Consider the following 18,805-nt stretch of genomic DNA (forward strand, 5'->3'; position numbering starts at 1 on the left):
GGATAAAGGAGGAGGGTTGGAATTGTGACATAAAAAACATACAAGAATCGACAGAAGAAAGTTAATTTGTAGTTCTAAACATATTTAGGGTGTTTTTTACTCACTTTTTGTCTCTCCCACGACGTTATTCCTCTCTCTTACAGCTCCATCACAGGTAGCCTAGTGGTTAGAGCGTTGGACTCATAACTGAAAGTTTGCAAGATTGAATCCCCGAGCCGACAAGGTTAAAATCTGTCCTTCTGCCCCTGATCAAGGCAGTTAACCCACTGTTCCTAGGCCGTCATTGAAAATAATTATTTGTTCTAACTGACTTGCCTAGTATAATAAAATAAAAAACATGCACATTGTCAATTATGCAAATTAGGTGATGGCGTCATTTGGCGACTTTTAGGACAGCTACTTTCCGAGTTTTGCAACACTGCATGGGTGTGCTGCTGATGACACTAGGGCCGCCCTTTAGTTGTCTGCTGTGTGTTGAGAGTAGGCTAGGATATCACATTACAAGGTGAATTTTGAAATGAGCAAAGTGGAGAGATGAGTGTGAGAAACAGTCAAATTCCATAGGACTAGGACATAGAATAACTTTTATGTCAAGTACATTAAATGAGAACAATAACCCGCCAAGGTACTTACAGTTGTATCTTTTTTATTTTTGTTTTCTTCGCCTACAAATCAATGAACACACATTTCAAAGTGCAGAAGAACAACTTCGAAATCTCTAGCCTATCAGCGCGACGCTCCTGTCCGGAAATATATAATCATCCAATCAGCGTTGAACGGCAGAATTTTCAAAACTACCCGCCATGTTGTTGTTATTTTTAGTTAGCTAGCTAACTTGGAAGTCGTTTATCCGAGTACTTCCATCCATAAAGGTTGCTAGATAGTTGGACTGCTAGAACTTGGAAATTACCAATAATAATTATATTTTAAACAGGTAAGAGTGCACATTGATAAAATCCTATGTTGATTAATATTTCTCATAACTAGATAGAGAATATTAAGCGTCAGTGACAAACTGACTGCTGCTAGTAAGCTAGCCAGCTAGTTTGGCTCATCGTTTGCTAACTAACGTTTTCTAAATATACAGCCACACGATAATCAATATGTATTTGTCTGTAAAAACTTGTTAGTAACTATTAGTTTCATGCATTGTATGTATATTTGTCACAGGATCATGGACTCCATGGAAGCTCGTTTCGGCCACATGCGTCAGCGTGACACCAGTGTGGACATGCTGCGGGTGAAGATGTCTCGGAGACGGTCGCAGTCCCAAAAGGAGAACCGAGACAAGGCCCTGAACAGCCGCAGGCAGCTTGACAAACTCCCCGAACTGGAATGCTCTCAACTGGACATGTCTGTTGCTGAACATGTGTCAGTAATTCAGGAAAAAGCACCGAATGCAAAACAAGTGAAAAGTGAGTTTTTGTGTGCTTTTGTTGCCCATTTGTGGATCACTTATTTAGCTACCTAACAGTATTCCCTAGGTAACGTTACTGTAGTCAGGTTAGCTGGCTTGAATATTTTCTTCTCTGAAACTGTGGTGTCAAAAAAAAAAATGTGCTGGAGCCAACTTCGCCCTCATGCCTCTTCATCCTCCACGCCCACTAATATTATGTAATCCCACACTGATCTATTTTCTCTCCAACTCCCTCATTCTTTTTCTCAGACACTGCAGTGGAGGAGCGAATTAAAAAGCTTGCACGCTACAAAGAGAAGAAGGGGCTTGTGAAGGAGAAAGAGAAGAGGGCAAGGGAGAAGAAGGGGGTGTTTAAGGTTGGGCTGTACCGGCCCCAGCCCCTGGCCCCTCTACTTCAGGCCCCAGCTGCCACTACCAAAGCCATGGTGAGGGGGCACAGCTTAACACTGAGTCTGTATATTGCTGACATATCTATAGATATTATATCCATCGTCCTTGGGAGTCATCGTTCAATCGTTGAGTTGATGATGTACTTGACTCATCACCAGAGGGTGAACTTGATGTGCTCAAAACTCATAGGGTTATAAGAGAGTGGCGGTCGGTGCCTTTTTAAGTTGAGGGAGGACACTTTTTTTTATGCACTTGGCCTTATTTCTATTACATCATATTTGCTGACTGTTGTTCATATTCCATTCACCCAGCTCAATGTAAAATGTATAGGTTTAGGCTACAACCTGATAAAACAATTTTCCATATACCCATCATGAGGTTGCTACAGCAGGTCGGGAGAAAATTGAGTAATCCAAACAGTGACACATTCAATACCTCCTTGCACACGTGCCTGTTTCTATCTGATCTGGGGTGTAATCATTAGTCCAACAGTTGCAAACGAGTTTCTATTGGACAAATTCAGGTATGTTTATCCCTGTTTTGTTCTGTTTGCTTCCTTTAAGAAACGTTTAAAAACAGAATCGGCGCAATGAATACACTCCTGATCACCGTAAACACAGTTCACTTTCATAGCAGCCACATACAAACAGCGTAATAATTTGCTCATTGTCTAATTCCTTCGGCAGCTATACGCTCTCCTCTCACCTTTTCCCTTTGCTTGTGGACTTCAGTGCACAATACAACAGCTGCCCGTGACCAGGTCGAAAAAACCTTTCCATACCATAACCGCTAACTGCTACACACAGCTTACATCGTTGTCCCCTAATGTCAGTCAACATAGTTAGCTACTAGAACTAACGCGTTAATAAACCCACTACAATCGTGCAGTTTAGCAGTTACACCGGCAGGCCACGTTGGCAATAAATTAATAAAACCAAAAGCTTACGTTGACTTAGAAGAGTTCATGTTGGCTAGCCAGCCCGCAAACATAGCATCCATCTTTGTTTGAGTAGGCTAAACTAGCTAGCTGCATTTGCTAGCTAGGTAAGTGAAAGTGGAGAAAAACTGCAATTACTTATATTGGTGCCTTCAAAAGTATTCACCCCCCTTGGCGTTTTTCCGATTTTGTTGCATTACAACCTGTAATATAAATAGTTTTGGGGGGGATTTCATCTAATGGACATACACAAAATAGTCAAAATTAGTGAAAGGAAAAAAATAACTTGTTAAAAAGAAAATATGTAAAACTGAAAAGTGGTGAGTGCATTTGTATTCTCCCCCTTCGCTACGAAGCCCGTAAATATGATCTGGTGCAACCAATTATCTTCAGAAGTCACATAATTAGTTAAATAAATGCCACCTGTGTGCAATCTGTGTCACATGATCTCAGTGTGTGTGTATGTATGTGTGTATATATCTATGTGTGTGTGTCTGTTCTGAAAGGCACCTTAGTCTGCAACACCACTGAGCAAGGGGCACCACCAAGCAAGCGGCACTATGAAGACCAAGGAGCTTTCCAAACAGGTCAGGGACAAAGTTGTGGAGTACAGATCAGGGTTGGGTTATAAAAAAACATTGAACATCCCATGGAGCACCAGTAAATCCATTATTAAAAAATGGAAAGAATGTGGCACCACAACAAACCTAACAAGAGAGGGCCGCCCACAAAAACTCATGGACCAGGCAAGGAGGGCATTAATCAGAGGCGCAACAAAGACACCAAAGATAACCCTGAAGGAGTTGCAAAACTCTAATCTCTGCTGTGGAGCATCTGTCCATAGGACCACTTTAGGCTGTACACTCCACAGGGCTGGGCTTTACGGAAGTGTGGCCAGAAAAAAAGCCATTGCTTAAATAAAAAAATATGCAAACACGTTTGGTGTTCACCAAAAGGCATGTGGGAGACTCCCCAAACATATGGAAGAAGGTACTCTGGTCAGATGAGACTAAAATTGAGCTTTTTGGCCATTAAGGAAAACACTATGTCTGGCGCAAACCCAATACCTCATCTCCCAGAGAACACCATCTCCACAGTGAAGCATGGTGGTGGCAGCATCATCCAAGATGGCATAGCAGTCGGATGTGTGTTTTGTCTTGTACCGTCCGGTCCCGTGTAAAAATCGTTTTCCTCGTTTTTTCCCCCCGTATATATTTTAATCTCACTTTCCATCTACGGACCCTATGTGGTACGGAGCTGCTATTTTTATGTTTTAGAACCGGTACCCCAATCAGAAGCTAACCAGCTAAATAGCTAGTAGTCAGTTAGCCACTGCTAGCGGTCTTCACCGTTAACTCGGACACCAGCCAGCCTCAGCTCGGTCAATACCTGCCAGTCTGCACAGCACGATATCAACCCAGAGCATATCTGCTGACACGGAGCCCCGCCGATCCATCACGACTGGTCTGCCGACGTAATCGTCCGAGGTGGTTTCAACAGGCACTTTCGTTGCGACGACGCCAAAGGCCCATCTGCTAGCCCCGGCCCGCTAGCTGTCTGAATTTCTGTGTCTCCAGCTCGCCTAGCGTAAGCAACTACTGAATCGGCTCCCTGACTCACCTATTGTTACTACTCACCTATGATCACTTGGCTACACATGCCTCTCCCTAATGTCAATATGCCTTGTCTATTGCTGTTTTGGTTAGTGATTTGTCTTATTTCACTGTAGAGCCCCCAGCCCTGCCCAATATGCCTTAGATATCCCTTTTGTCCCACCTCACATATGCGGGGACCTCATCTGGCTTAACTGTTGCCTCTAGAGACAAAACCTCTCATCGTCACAATGCCTAGGTTTACCTCCTGTACTCACATCCTACCATACCCTTGTCTGTACGTTATGCCTTGAATCTATTCTTACGCACCCAGAAACCTGCTCCATTTACTCTCTGTTCCGAACGCAGTAGACGACCAGTTCTTATAGCCTTTAGCCGTACCCTTAGCCTACTCCTCCTAGAGTAGAGGTTAATTTGTTGACTTTTGTAACCGTAAAAGCCTTGGTTTCATGCATGTTAACATCAGAAGCCTCCTCCCTAAGTTTGTTTTATTCACTGTGTTAGCACACATCGCCAAACCTGATGTCCTAGCCGTGTCTGAATCTGGGCTTAGGAAGGCCACCAAAAATCCAGAAATTTCCATCCTCAACTACAACATTTCCCAACAAGATAGAACTGCCAAACGGGGCGGAGTTAGCCTGCAGAGTTCTGTCATACTGACCAGGTCTGTGCACAAACAATTTGAGCTTCTACTTTTAAAAACCACCTTTGAAACAAGTCTCTCACTGTTGCCGCCTGTTATAGACCCCCCTCAGCCCCCAGCTGTGCCCTGGACACCATATGGGAATTGATTGCCCCCCATCTATTTTCAGAACTCGTACTGTTGGGTGACCTAAACTGGGATATGCTTAACACCCCGGCCGTCCAACAATCTAAACTAGATGCCTTCAATCTCACTCAAATTATCAAGGAACCTACCAGGTACATCCCTAAATCTGTAACCATGGGCACCCTCTGGCGATATCATCCTGACCAATTTGCCCTCTAAATACACCTTTGCTCTCTTCAACCAGGATCTCAGCGATCACTGCCTCATTGCCTGCGTCCGTAATGGGTCCGCGGTCAAACGTCCACCATCACTGTCAAACGCTCCCTAAAACACTTGAGCGAGCAGGCCTTTCTAATCAACCTGGCCTGGGTATCCTGGAAGGATATTGACCTCATCCTGTCAGTAGAGTATGCCTGGTTGCTCTTTTAAAAGTGCTTTCCTCACCATCTTAAATAAGCATGCCCCGTTCAAAAAATGTAGAACTAAGAACAGATATAGCCCTTGGTTCACCCCAGACTTGACTGCCCTTGACACAAAAACATCCTGTGGCTTTCTGCATTAGCATTGAATAGCCCCCGCGATATGAAACTTTCAGGGAAGTTAGGAACTAATATACACAGTCAGTTAGGAAAGCTAAGGCTAGCTTTTTCTAACAGAAATTTGCATCCTGTAGCACAAACTCCAAAAAGTTCTGGGACACTGTAAAGTCCATGGAGAATAAGAGCACCAGCTGCCCACTGCACTGATGCTAGGAAACACTTTCACCACCGATAAATCCACGATAATTGATTATTTCAATAAGCATTTTTCTACGGATGGCCATGCTTTCCACCTGGCTACCCCTACCCCGACCAACCGCTCTGCACCCCCTGCAGCAACTTGCCCAAGCCCCCCCGCTTCTACTTCACCCAAATCCAGACAGCTGATGTTCTGAAAGAGCTGCAAAATGTGGATCCTTATAAATCAGGTGGGCTAGACAATCTGAACTCTCAATTTCTAAAATTATCCGCCGCAATTGTTGCAACCCCTATTACTAGCCTGTTCAACCTCTCTTTCGTATCGTCTGAGATCCCCAAAGATAGGAAGGCTGCCGCGGTCATCCCCCTCTTCAATGGGGGAGACACTCTAGACCCAAACTGTTACAGATCTATATCTATCCTACCCTGCCTTTCTAAGGTCTTCGAAAGCCAAGTTAACAAACAGATCACCGACCATTTCGAATCCCACCGTACCTTCTCCGCTATGCAATCTGGTTTCAGAGCTGGTCATGGGTGCACCTCAGCCACGCTCAAGGTCCTAAACGATATCATAACCGACATCGATAAAAGACAATACGATGCAGCCGTATTCATTCACCTGGCCAAGGCTTTCGACTCTGTCAATCACCGCATTCTTATCGGCAGACTCAATAGCCTTGGTTTCTCAAATGACTGCCTCGTCTGCTTCACCAACTACTTCTCAGACAGAGTTCAGTGTGTCAAATTGGAGGGCCTGTTGTCCGGACCTCTGGCAGTCTCTATGGGGGTGCCACAGGGTTCAATTCTCGGGCTTACTCTTTTCTCTGTATATATCAATGATGTCGCTCTTGCTGCTGGTGATTCTCTGATCCACCTCTACGCAGACGACACCATTCTGTATACTTCTGGCCCTTCTTTGGACACTGTTAACTAACCTCCAGACGAGCTTCAATGCCATGCAACACTCATTACGTGGCCTCCAACTGCTTTTAAATGCTAGAAAAACTAAATGCATGCTCTTCAACCGATTGCTGTCTGCACCTGTCTGCCTGACTAGCGTCACTACTCTGGATGGTTTTGACTTAGAATATGTGGACAACTACAAATACCTAGGTGTCTGGTTAGACTGTAAACTCTCCTTCCAGTCTCACATTAAGCATCTCCAATCCAAAATTAAATCTAGAATCGGCTTCCATTTCGCAACAAAGCCTCTTTCACTCATGCTGCCAAACATACCCTCGTAAAACTGACTATCCTACTGATCCTTGACTTCGGCGATGTAATTTACAAAATAGCCTCCAACACTCTACTCAGCAAATTGGATGCAGTCTATCACAGTGCCATCCGTTTTGTCACCAAAGCCCCAAATACTACCTACCACTGCGACCTGTATCCTCTCGTTGGCTGGCCCTCGCTTCATATTCGTCGCCAAACCCACTGGCTCCAGGTCATCTATAAGTCTTTGCTAGGTAAAGCCCCGCCTTATCTCAGCTCACTGGTCACCATAGCAGCACCCACCCATAGCACGCGCTCCAGCAGGTATATTTCACTGGTCGTCCCCAAAGCCAACACTTACTTTGGCCGCCTTTCTTTACAGTTCTCTGCTGCCCATGACTGGAACGAATTGCAAAAATCACTGAAGCTGGAGACTTATATCTCCCTCTCTAACTGTAAGCATCAGCTGTCAGAGCAGCTTACCGATCACTGTACCTGTACACATCCAATCTGTAAATGGCACACCCAACTACATCCCCATATTGTTATTTATCTTCTTGCTCTTTTGCACCCGGTATCTCTACTTGCACATCATCATCTGCACATCTATCACTCCAGTGTTAATGCAAAAAAATTATTATTTCACCTCTATGGTCTATTTATTGCCTTTACTTCCTAATCTTCTACATTTGCACACACTGTACATTGTTAGAGGTTTTCGATTGTCTTATATACTGTACGTTTGTTTATGTGTAACTCTGTTGTTTTTGTCGCACTGCTTTGCTTTATGAGAACTTGTTCTCAACTGGCCTACCTGCTTAAATAAAGGTGAAAAAATGTTTTTCATTGGCAGGGACTGGGAAACTGGTCAGAATTGAAGGAATGATGGATGGCGCTAAATACTGGGAAATTCTTGAGAGGAACTTGTTTCAGTCTTCCAGAGATTTGAGACTTTGACGGAGGTTCACCTTCCAGCAGGAATATGACCCTAAGCATACTGCTAAAGCAACACTCGTGGTTTAAGGGGAAACATTTTAAATGTCTTGCAATGGCCTAGTCAAAGCCCAGACTTCAATCCAATTGAGAATCTGTGGTATGACTTAAAGATGGCTGTACACCAGCGGAACCCATCCAACTTGAAGGATCTGGAGCAGTTTTGCACAACTCCCAGTGGCTAGATGTGCGACGCTTCCAGAGACATACCCCAAGAGACTTGCAGATGTTATTGCTGCAAAAGGTTGCTCTACAAAGTATTGACCTTGGGGGATGAATAGTTATCCACTTATAAGTTTCCTTTTTTTTGTCTTATTCCTTGTTTGTTTCACAAGAAAAAATATTTTGCATCTTCAAAGTGGTAAGCATGTTGTGTAAATCAAATGATACAACCNCCCCCAATTTTTATTTATTTATTTTAATTCCAGGTTGTATGGCAACAAAATAGTAAAAATGGCAAGGAGGTGAATACTTTCACAAGCCGCTGTAGCTAGCGCTGTCTTTCTCTCGCTTCTCCTTAGTTTTGGAAGAAATCAATTTGTTAAACTGTTCAACTGTTGTCTTTCTCTCTGAGGCAACTACCCCCCCCCCCCCCCCCCCAATTTTTATTTATTTATTTTAATTCCAGGTTGTATGGCAACAAAATAGTAAAAATGGCAAGGAGGTGAATACTTTCACAAGCCGCTGTAGCTAGCGCTGTCTTTCTCTCGCTTCTCCTTAGTTTTGGAAGAAATCAATTTGTTAAACTGTTCAACTGTTGTCTTTCTCTCTGAGGCAACTATTCACCACATTTTATGCAGTGCTAGCTAGCTATAGCTTATGCTTTCAGTAGTAGATTCATTCTCTGATCCTTTGATTGCGTCGACATATCAGTTCATACTGCAAGAGCTCTGATAGGTTGAAGGACTTCCTCCGGAAGTTGTCATAATTACTGTGGAAGGGGGTGAGAACCATGAGCCTCCTAGGTTTTGTATTGAAGTCAATGTACCCAGAGGAGGACGGAAACTAACTGTCCTCCGGCTACACCGTGGTGTTGAGGCTGCTGTAGGCCTTTGTTGCAAAACTGTGTGTTTTAATCAATTATTTGGTGACGTGGCTATATTTAGGATAGTTTTATCTAAAAAAATATATCTAAAAAAGGATAACTTTTTTTTGTTGCTATTTTTTTATGAAATTCCCCTTTCTCCTCTGAGGAGCCTCCACTGATATAAGAACAGAACTGGTGTTCTTAAGCCACGTTTATACCTGGTGCTAACATGCGTCCTTTGTCCCGATTGTGTCCACATCCTAATAGTGCCCGTATTTGTAGACTGGTGTAGACGATCAAAAGACACATTGTGGTCTGATTTTGATCAGATCTTCCTGACCACCACCGGAGGTAGTCGGGCACGCATTGTCTGTGTATCTCTCATGTGTAGAGTAATCTGGACAGTGACACCATTTAAATCCTCATTATCCTACCTTCAATCATTGACAGCTGGCACAATTGACTTAGGACAGCAATATGTTTTAAAATACATTTTATTTTTGAAAGAATATCTGTCAACTTTGCATACAGGGAGGGACCAGGAAATCTGGTCACAATGTGGGCACAGTGCCTGGATGAGACATTTTACTACCATGTGTAAACCCATTTGAAAATGTGGTAACAATCCGATTGTGGACAAGACCAGGAAAAAGGATGCCAGTTAGCACCAGGTATAAGCAAGGATTTAGTGGTGTTACGTTGTCATAACGTGGCCTTGCCTTTTCCTCTTACCAGGCAACAACGGCAGTGGTCCAGCCCCAATCCACCAGAGTGACGCGCTCAACCATGAGGCAGCAGTCCCCCAAGGTGATAAAAAAATAAATAAAATACAAAGTCTGCATTTTGTTCTGCACACATATTTTATATCAGATTTTCTATTCGATTATTTAGTCAATAACTATAATAGCAGCTTTTTGGAATAACCATATAATTGACAAAATGCTGTATTTTCTCTGTTCCATTGACCTAGGCACCACAGACTGTTGACACTGTCCCTGCTTCAAGAAAAGGTTGTTGTTGTTTTTACCCCCACTTTAACTCAAACTATTTCCCACCCTATATAATCATTGAATGGTGTGCTTAATTCAACACCTGTATGTACTGACTGCTAACCCCTTAACTTGACCTGGTTCTGTCTTAGTTGAACCAGCTGTGGTCAGGTCAACCAGGAGAACCAAGATCACTATAGGTAACACTTCTAACCATGACAATAATCTGTCAGCTGTTCTATACATTACGCCCCAAACATTTTGTTTAGCCAATTATTTAACCCCGATAAACATCCTTGACTTGTAACATAACTCTTCTTTTTCCACTTTCCTGCAGGTGAACCAGTTGTCAGAGCCCCATCCACAAGGTCAGCTAACAGGCCTTTGGTCTCTGTGGCCCCTGTGGCAAAGGACAAACCTGCTGCAGCTCCCAAGACCAGATCAAATGCCAAGCAGTCTGCAGCACCACCTGTTGGCAGAGGGAGGAACACCAGGGGTGAGCTTTGGCAGCTGACATCCCACGCTTCATATGCATTATTCCTCTACAACATTTTATGTGGTTTACCCCATTTTTTATTTCTGCATAAAAAAAAATTAAAAGTACATTTTGACATTCTTTAGGAAATACTGAAAGCAATACGCAAGCTGCTGTAAAAGTGAAAAAGCCAGTGGAGGAGCCCAGGGCTGCTAGCCCCCCACCACCCAGTGTAAAGGAGGAGAAGATGGTAGACCCTGCCCCTGCTGATCCAGAACCTGTCCCAGCCCAGGCCTCCTCCCTCCTCCCTCCAGCCCCTACCCTGTCCTCCTTCGCTCCTCAGGGCTTTGTGTTCCAGGCTCCAGCAGGCCTGTCCACCTTCAAGCCCACCCCTCTCACCCCCCGCTCTGCAGACTCCTTCTTCAAACCAAGGTAACACATTGTGGGTTTCTCCACTCTTCTTTGATCAGTCTGTATCCCTCTAACATATTTTAGATTCCCTTGTAATATTTATTAGGTGCATTACAGATGCATTTTTGAAAACATATTGTCATTTTCTATGTTTTAAATCTTCATCCTCCTCTCTGCAGTGTCCCTGCCTTTGTACTACCACCTGTGCCACTCTGGCTCTCTGACTTGGTGCCCAAAATGGAGCTCAGTGCTCCCTCTCCTGCCAAGTCCCCTGTTCAATCCACGCCTTCTCCTACTCTGGCCCCTCAGTGTCCCCAGGAACCAGAGCATGATGTGCCCTACTTTAGGTGAGGGTTACATTTTAGCTGACAAACTATCATGCATATTATATGAAACCAAGTCAACAGCGAAGTTCCTGACCTAGACAAGTGTTGTATCGTGTGATATGTGAATGTCTGTGTCTGTCAGGTTGGTGGTGGTCAGTGAGACCGAGAGACTGAAAGCATTTTGTCAGCAGTGGGAGCCCAGGGTGGATGATGTCTCTATCCCTGAAGAGAGTGAGTGACTTCATGTCTTTTAACCATCTTAAGTGGTAAATTTAGATTTCTATTAGCGAAATGCAACATACAACATTTCCTCAATGTTTATATCCATCCCTTTGTGAAGTGCGTGACCGTATGCGTACTGCGGTGGGGCAGGCCAGGCTGCTGATGAAGGAGAGGTTTGGTCAGTTCTCTGGCCTGGTGGATGACTGTGAGCTTGGCAGAGGAGAGAAGATCACCACATGCACCGACTTGCAAGGCTTCTGGGACATGGTCTACTACCAGGTGGGTTAGTGACTAGGAGGACATGGTCTACTACCAGGTGGGTTAGTGACTAGGAGGACATGGTCTACTACCCAGGTGGGTTAGTGACTAGGAGGACATGGTCTACTACCAGGTGGGTTAGTGACTAGGAGGACATGGTCTACTACCAGGTGGGTTAGTGACTAGGAGGACATGGTCTACTACCAGGTGGGTTAGTGACTAGGAGGACATGGTCTACTACCAGGTGGGTTAGTGACTAGGAGGACATGGTCTACTACCAGTGGGTTAGTGACTAGGAGGACATGGTCTACTACCAGGTGGGTTAGTGACTAGGAGGACATGGTCTACACCAGGTGGGTTAGTGACTAGGAGGACATGGTCTACTACCACGGTGGGTAGTGACTAGGAGGACATGGTCTACTACCAGGTGGGTTAGTGACTAGGAGGACATGGTCTACTACCAGGTGGGTTAGTGACTAGGAGAGGACATGGTCTACTACCAGGTGGGTTAGTGACTAGGAGAACATGGTCTACTACCAGGTGGGTAGTGACTAGGAGGACATGGTCTACTACCAGGTGGGTTAGTGACTAGGAGGACATGGTCTACTACCAGGTGGGTTAGTGACTAGGAGGACATGGTCTACTACCAGGTGGGTTGTGACTAGGAGGACATGGTCTACTACCAGGTGGGTTAGTGACTAGGAGGACATGGTCTACTACCAGGTGGGTTAGTGACTAGGAGGACATGGTCTACTACTGTGTATGTGTGTAGAATTAGATGAACAGACACGGGTGGTTAGTCTGTTTATGCTTGACTGCTACCTCTAGGAAGAATTACCACCTAGATTGGTACAGCATTCTAAAAGGTTGAAAATGTGGATGCAAGCTTTCTAAAAAGGCACCCCCTCTTCTTTCCTCGCTCACCTTGTTCGACTCTTCCTCTTTCAGGTAGAAGACGTGAACAAGAAGTTTGGTGCTCTGAAGGAAGCAGAGTCTAAGGGTTGGCAGGAGGAGAGAAAGCCCCCACCACGACAGAGGAAGGTGGTCAAGAAGCCGGCCTCTGCTCCGGTGGCTAAGCCTGTCGGTGGTGCTGCCGCCAAGTCTCGTCTGGCTGCCATCAAGGCTGCTATTAAGGTCAAGCGGCAGGCTGCAGAGGCAGAGAAGGCAGTCCAGGCTGCAGGGCCAGGCAGTGCTGTTGACGACCCTTCTCCAGCTCCTCAGGACCCCCAGGCAGAGACCTTGGCCCCAGAGTCACCGGTGGTGGTGTTCCAGGGAGGCTTCTTCCAGGTGGAGAGTCCCGCCAAACTCACAGGTGAGAGTCATACTTCTGCTGTTCTTCACCCACGCTTCCCCTCAACTGCTGTGATGCACATAGATATGGATGGAGGCAGAGGAAGATGCATAGAATGGCAGGCTGAAAGGACGGAGGGTTTGCTCGGGCCTGGAAGACCGCTGACATCTCCCTCTGTCAGTGTTAAAGGTACCAACTAGTGAGGGAGTTGGGAATTTACTGACTGCTGTATTGTCTCTGTCTTTCTAGGCTTTGTGAGGAGATCAACCCGTGTAGCTGCCAGGCCGCCTCAGGCATCTCCCTGCTCTGTCACCAAGTTCTCCACCCCCGTCAGAACCCTCCATTCCAACGCTGCTGCAGCTGCACAACCCTCTACTCTCCCCCGCCTCACCCCTGCTCGCTCCACCCTCACCCCTGCTCGCTCCACCCTCACCCCTGCTTTCTCCTCCCTCACCCCTGCCTGCTCCAGGCTCTCCCCTACCCGTCTGTCTGATGGCACCCCACTCTGCACCCTGGCCCCCGCCCAGAATAGCCCCACCAGAGTCTCTCTCTGCTTCTCACCAGTCAAGGAAGCTTTGATAGACGCCCAGTCAGAGGAAGTCCCCAGCTACCAACCGGAGCTAGTCTCGGTCCAGAATGAAGTCACTCCTGACCAACCAGAGCCCAAGAGCACGCAGGAAGCTTGTGACCAATCGGAGGTTGTTACAGCACCCACTGTTTGCCATGAGGAGCACATTGAGAGTTGTGATTCTGAGAAAATGAGCCAATCGCCATCCAACACACAACAGCTGACCTATGACGAAATGCCCCAAGAAGCCTTCAGCCAATCGGTGTTGGCCACAGAGGAGCCCAACCAATCGGAGCTCCTGGCCATGCCTGAAGTGAGCAGCACTGTGGCTACCCACTCAATCCTATCCTCTCCCTCACTCCAGGACAGAGAAGAAGATTTAGAGGCCTACGATATCAGCCTACCCATCTCACCAAGGCTTCCCCTCTCTCCCTCACTGCCCCACACTCCCACCCATGGAGCAGAGTTCTCCCCAGTCAGGAGCCCTGCCTTCAGCTTCACCCTCTCCTCCAACCCAGCCAGGCCAAAACCTACCGAGGACAGCCTATCTCCCCTCTCCTCACCCTGCCTGGTGCCCTCCTCTCCTACTGTCCAGGTCTCCCTCAGCGTCCCAGCTACTGCCGACGTGACAGTGACTCCAAATACTTATATCACTGAGGTAAGTGTTTTGGCAAAGGAGATACTGGTGTGTGAGTATATAAACTCAGCAAAAAAAGAAACGTCCTCACTGTCAACTGCGTTTATTTTCAGCAAACTTAACATGTGTAAATATTTTTATGAACATAACAAGATTCAACAACAGACATAAACTGAACAAGTTCCACAGACATGTGACTAACAGAAATGGAATAATGTGTCCCTGAACAAAGAGGGGGTCAAAATCAAAAGTAACAGTCGGTATCTGGTGTGGCCACCAGCTGCATTAAGTACTGCAGTGCATCTCCTCCGCATGGACTGCACCAGATTTGCTGTGAGATGTTACCCCACTCTTTCACCAAGGCACCTGCAAGTTCCCGGACATTTCTGGGGGGGAATGGCCCTAGCCCTCACCCTCCGATCCAACAGGTCCCAGACGTGCTCAATGGGATTGAAATTTGGGCTCTTCGCTGGCCATGGCAGAACACTGACATTCCTGTCTTGCAGGAAGTCACACACAGAACGAGCAGTATGGCTGGTGGCATTGTCAGGATGAGTCTGCAGGAAGGGTACCACATGAAGGAGGTCTTCCCTGTAATGCACAGCGTTGAGACTGAGCATGTCATTGCAGGCAGTCTGATGCTGTGACACACCGCCCCAGACCATGACGGACCCTCCACCTCCAAATCGATTCCGCTCCAGAGTACAGGCCTTGGTGTAACGCTCATTCCTTTGAAGATATACGCGAATCCGACCATCACCCCTGGTGAGACAAAACCGCGACTCGTCAGTGAAGAGCACTTTTTGCCAGTCCTGTCTGGTCCAGCGACGGTGGGTTTGTGCCCATAGGCGACGTTGTTGCCGGTGATGTCTGTTGAGGACCTGCCTTACAACAGGCCTGTAAGTCCCCAGTCCAGCCTCTCTCAACCTGTACCTGTCCCGCAGGTGTGGTGTTCAGATGTACCGATCCTGTGCAGGTGTTACACGTGGTCTGTCACTGCGAGGACGATCAGCTGTCCGTCCTGTCTCCCTGTAGTTCTGTCTTAGGCGTTTCACAGTACGGACATTGCTATTTATTGCCGTGGTCACATCTGCAGTCCTCTTGCCTCCTTGCAGCATGCCTAAGGCACGTTCACGCAGATGAGCAGGGTCCCTGGGCATCTTTCTTTTTTTCAGTTAGTAGAAAGGCCTCTTTGGTGTCCTAAGTTTTCATAACTGTGACCTTAATTGCCTACCGTCTGTAAGCTGTTAGTGTCTTAACGACCGTTCCACAGGTGCATGTTAATTGTTTATGGTTCATTGAACAAGCATGGGGAACAGTTGTTAAAACCCTTTACAATGAAGATCTGTGAAGTTATTTGGATTTTTACTAATTGTCTTTGAAAGACGGGGTCCTGAAAAAGGGACATTTATATATATATATATCTGTGTGTGTACACCCCTTCAAATTAGTGGATTCAGCTATTTCAGCCACAGCTGTTGCTGATCGGAGTATAACATTTATCAAACAGCAATGGAATCTCCATAGACAAATATTGGCAGTAGAGCTGAGTGACTTTCAACGTGGCATCGTCATAGGATGCCACTTTTCCCACAAGTCAGTTTGTCAAATTTCTGCCCTGCTAGAGCTGCCTTAGTCAACTGTAAGTGCTGTTATTGTGAAGTGGAAATGTCTAGGAGCAACAACAGCTCAACCACAAAGGGGTAGGCCACACAAGCTCACAGAAGCACGTAATAATAGTCTGTCCTCAGTTGCAACACTCACTACCAAGTTCCAAACTGCCTCTGGAAGCAACGTCAGCACAAGAACTGTTCATCGGGAGCTTCATGAAATGGGTTTCCGTGGCTGAGCAGTCTTAGTCTTTGTGCGGACAAAGACTAAGATCATTTTGCCAAATACCAAGAGTGGTGTAAAGCTCGCTGCTATTGGACTCTGGGGCAGTGGAAATGCCTTCTCTGGAGTGATGAATCACGTTTCACCATCTGGCAGTCCGACGGAAGAATCTCGGTTTGGCGGATGCTTGGAGAACACTACCTGCCCGAATTTATATTGGCAACCTTGAAGTTTGGTGTAGGAGGAATAATGTTCTAGGGCCGGTTTTCATGGTTCAGGCTAGGCCCCATAGTTCTAGTGAAGGGAAATCTTAACACTGAAACATACAATGACATTCTAGATGGTTCTGTGCTGCCAACTTTGTTGAAAAAGAGTTTGGGGAAGGCCATTTCCTGTTTCAGCATGACAATGCCCCCATGCACAAAGTGAGGTCCATACAGAAATTGTTTGTTGAGATCGGTGTGGACGAACTGGCCTACACAGAGCCCTGACATCGACCCCCCCCCCCCCCCATCGAACACCTTTTGGATGAATTGGTACGCAGACTGCGAGCCAGGCCTAATCGCCCAACATCAGTGCCAGACCTTACTCATGCTCTTGTGGCTGAATGGAAGCAAGTGCCCGCAGCAATGATCCAAAACCAGTGGAAAGCCTTCCCTGGAGGCTGTTATAGCAGCAAATGGGGGAACAACTCCATATTAATGCTCATGATTTAGGAATGAGATGTTTGAGCAGGAGGCCACACTTTTGGTCATGTAGTTGAGCTGAGCATCTCTTAATGTATGACCGGCAATAGGTAATTGTTTTCTCTAAATACACTAGAGTTTTCTGGGATTGGAGTTTGAGCGCTACCTCCAGCCTGTAGCAAGCTGCAACCTGTCACCACGAGAGCTGGCTGTTGACGAGGAGATGCTGTCGCCCATGGCGATAGACGTAGAAATGGAGAGTCCGATGGCTCAGTCTGGAGAGCCCACTTGGGAGGAAGCGTCGTCTCCCACAGGTAAGTGTGTGTGTTCACCTGGGTTTTGACACTTGGATAGGCTTTGACCTGGATATTTGTATTCCTTATGGTGGATTTGTTTTTTTCAATCAAGTCATTTTTGTATTCCCTCCTCACTCCCATCACAGCGTTTCCCAGTTTGGCACAAATGTTCACCCCACGGACCACAAAGGTTAACTTCCTTGTTTTACCCTCTTCTTTCTCGCATGTATAAAGTATGATTTCATTTGGTGTTGGATCACTTTTCACTTTGGTGATCTGAAAACCGTAATTGTACTATTAGGCATGCATTCTTCTCAATTCATCAACTGACCCATGCTGTCCCCACTTCATTCTCCTAAATCTCTTCTCTCTCCTCCAGCCAGTTGAGTCGGACATGTTGCTGTTCACCCCTGATCAGATGGACAGAGTGAGACAGTCAATGTGCCCCAGTGACCTCATGTCATTCACACCTCCATCTAATAAGATAGACCGATTTGCTTAACTGCGTTTTTCCCCTCATTTCGCTCTAGAGACTTGTTTAGTCTCTCAAAGAAAATAATTTGTTTATATGCATTGTTACTTTTTTCTAAACTCCTCTAATTGTCAGAAAAGTGTTTTGTAACATTCAACGATTTTCAAGAATTTCCTGAAATGTTTTTGCTATGTCCTACTACAACTTTTTTATTGAAAGACAAAAAGGTCCAGGTAGTGTTTCCTAAACTTAAGCACATTTTCTATGGTGCCCAGGTGTGTGCAGTAAAAATAAAACGTAATCAAGAGTTTATATATAGCCTAAATTCTCTATGTTGAATATGCATGCTGAAAACCTTTTGTTTGTGTAATAAAATGTTGATTCTTCTAATTGGCCTTCAACAGACTTCTTTTTTAAAGGGTTCCTTCTTTCAAGCACTATTGAAGCAACGCTGCAACGTGTTATTTTTTACAGTGAAGGCTGCAGCAGGAGCTAACTGGTTTGTCAGTGCCTCTTTCTACATACTACAGTGGGAGAACAAGTATTTGATACACTGCCGATTTTGCAGGTTTTCCTACTTACAAGCATGTAGAGGTCTGTAATTTTTATCATAGGTACACTTCAACTGTGAGAGACGGAATTTAAAACAAAATCCAGAAAATCACATTGTATGATTTTAAGTAATAATTCGCATTTTATTGCATGACATAAGTATTTGATACATCAGAAAAGCAGAACTTCATATTGGTACAGAAACCTTTGTTTGCATTACAGAGATCATACGTTTCCTGTAGTTCTTGACCAGGTTTGCACACACTGCAGCAGGGATTTTGGCCCACCTCCTCATACAGACCTTCTCCAGATCCTTCAGGTTTCGGGGCTGTCGCTGGGCAATACGGACTTTCAGCTCCCTCCAAAGATTTTCTATGGGTTCAGGTCTGGAGACTGGCTAACCACTCCAGGACCTTGAGATGCTTCTTACGGAGCCACTCCTTAGTTGCCCTGGCTGTGTGTTTTGGGTCGTTGTCATGCTGGAAGACCCAGCCACGACCTACTTCAATGCTCTTACTGAGGGAAGGAGGTTGTTGGCCAAGATCTCGCGATGCATGGCCCCATCCTCCTCCCTCCAATACGTGCAGTCATCCTGTCCCCTTTGCAGAAAAGCATCCCCAAAGAAGATGTTTCCACCTCCAAGCTTCACGGTTAGGATGGTGTTCTTGGGGTTGTACTCATCCTTCTTCTT

General features: G+C 45.8%; 1 protein-coding gene across 3 annotated transcripts; it reads left to right on the forward strand.

The window, feature by feature from the left end:
* Positions 1-462: 462 nt before the first annotated feature.
* Positions 463-17,952, forward strand: LOC111967948 (discs, large (Drosophila) homolog-associated protein 5). Of its 3 annotated transcripts, none has more exons than XM_023993407.3 (16): positions 464-934; positions 1,171-1,415; positions 1,667-1,842; positions 9,834-9,905; positions 10,069-10,108; positions 10,240-10,287; positions 10,425-10,583; positions 10,709-10,994; positions 11,153-11,320; positions 11,442-11,530; positions 11,640-11,800; positions 12,728-13,091; positions 13,320-14,296; positions 16,931-17,108; positions 17,237-17,280; positions 17,470-17,952. In XM_023993407.3, the coding sequence occupies exons 2-16, from the start codon at positions 1,175-1,177 to the stop codon at positions 17,590-17,592; spliced, it is 3,126 nt and encodes a 1,041-aa protein (XP_023849175.1). In that variant the 5' UTR covers positions 464-934; positions 1,171-1,174; the 3' UTR covers positions 17,593-17,952. The 3 variants fall into 3 exon arrangements, with proteins under 3 accessions (XP_023849177.1, XP_023849175.1, XP_023849176.1); XM_023993408.3 differs by having other exon boundaries at positions 10,434-10,583; XM_023993409.2 differs by lacking the exon at positions 17,237-17,280 and having other exon boundaries at positions 463-934; positions 17,470-17,562.
* Positions 17,953-18,805: the final 853 nt, after the last annotated feature.

Source organism: Salvelinus sp. IW2-2015, linkage group LG8, assembly GCF_002910315.2.
Source record: "Salvelinus sp. IW2-2015 linkage group LG8, ASM291031v2, whole genome shotgun sequence".
Lineage (NCBI taxonomy): Eukaryota > Metazoa > Chordata > Actinopteri > Salmoniformes > Salmonidae > Salvelinus > Salvelinus sp. IW2-2015.

Excerpts from the sequence above, each read along its gene's own strand:
- LOC111967948 (XM_023993407.3), top strand. The coding sequence starts at position 1,175 with ATGGACTCCATGGAAGCTCGTTTCGGCCACATGCGTCAGCGTGACACC. Across the intron at positions 1,843-9,833 it reads CTGCCACTACCAAAGCCATG|GCAACAACGGCAGTGGTCCA; the intron begins GTGAGGGGGCAC and ends TCCTCTTACCAG. Across the intron at positions 11,321-11,441 it reads CATGATGTGCCCTACTTTAG|GTTGGTGGTGGTCAGTGAGA; the intron begins GTGAGGGTTACA and ends TGTGTCTGTCAG.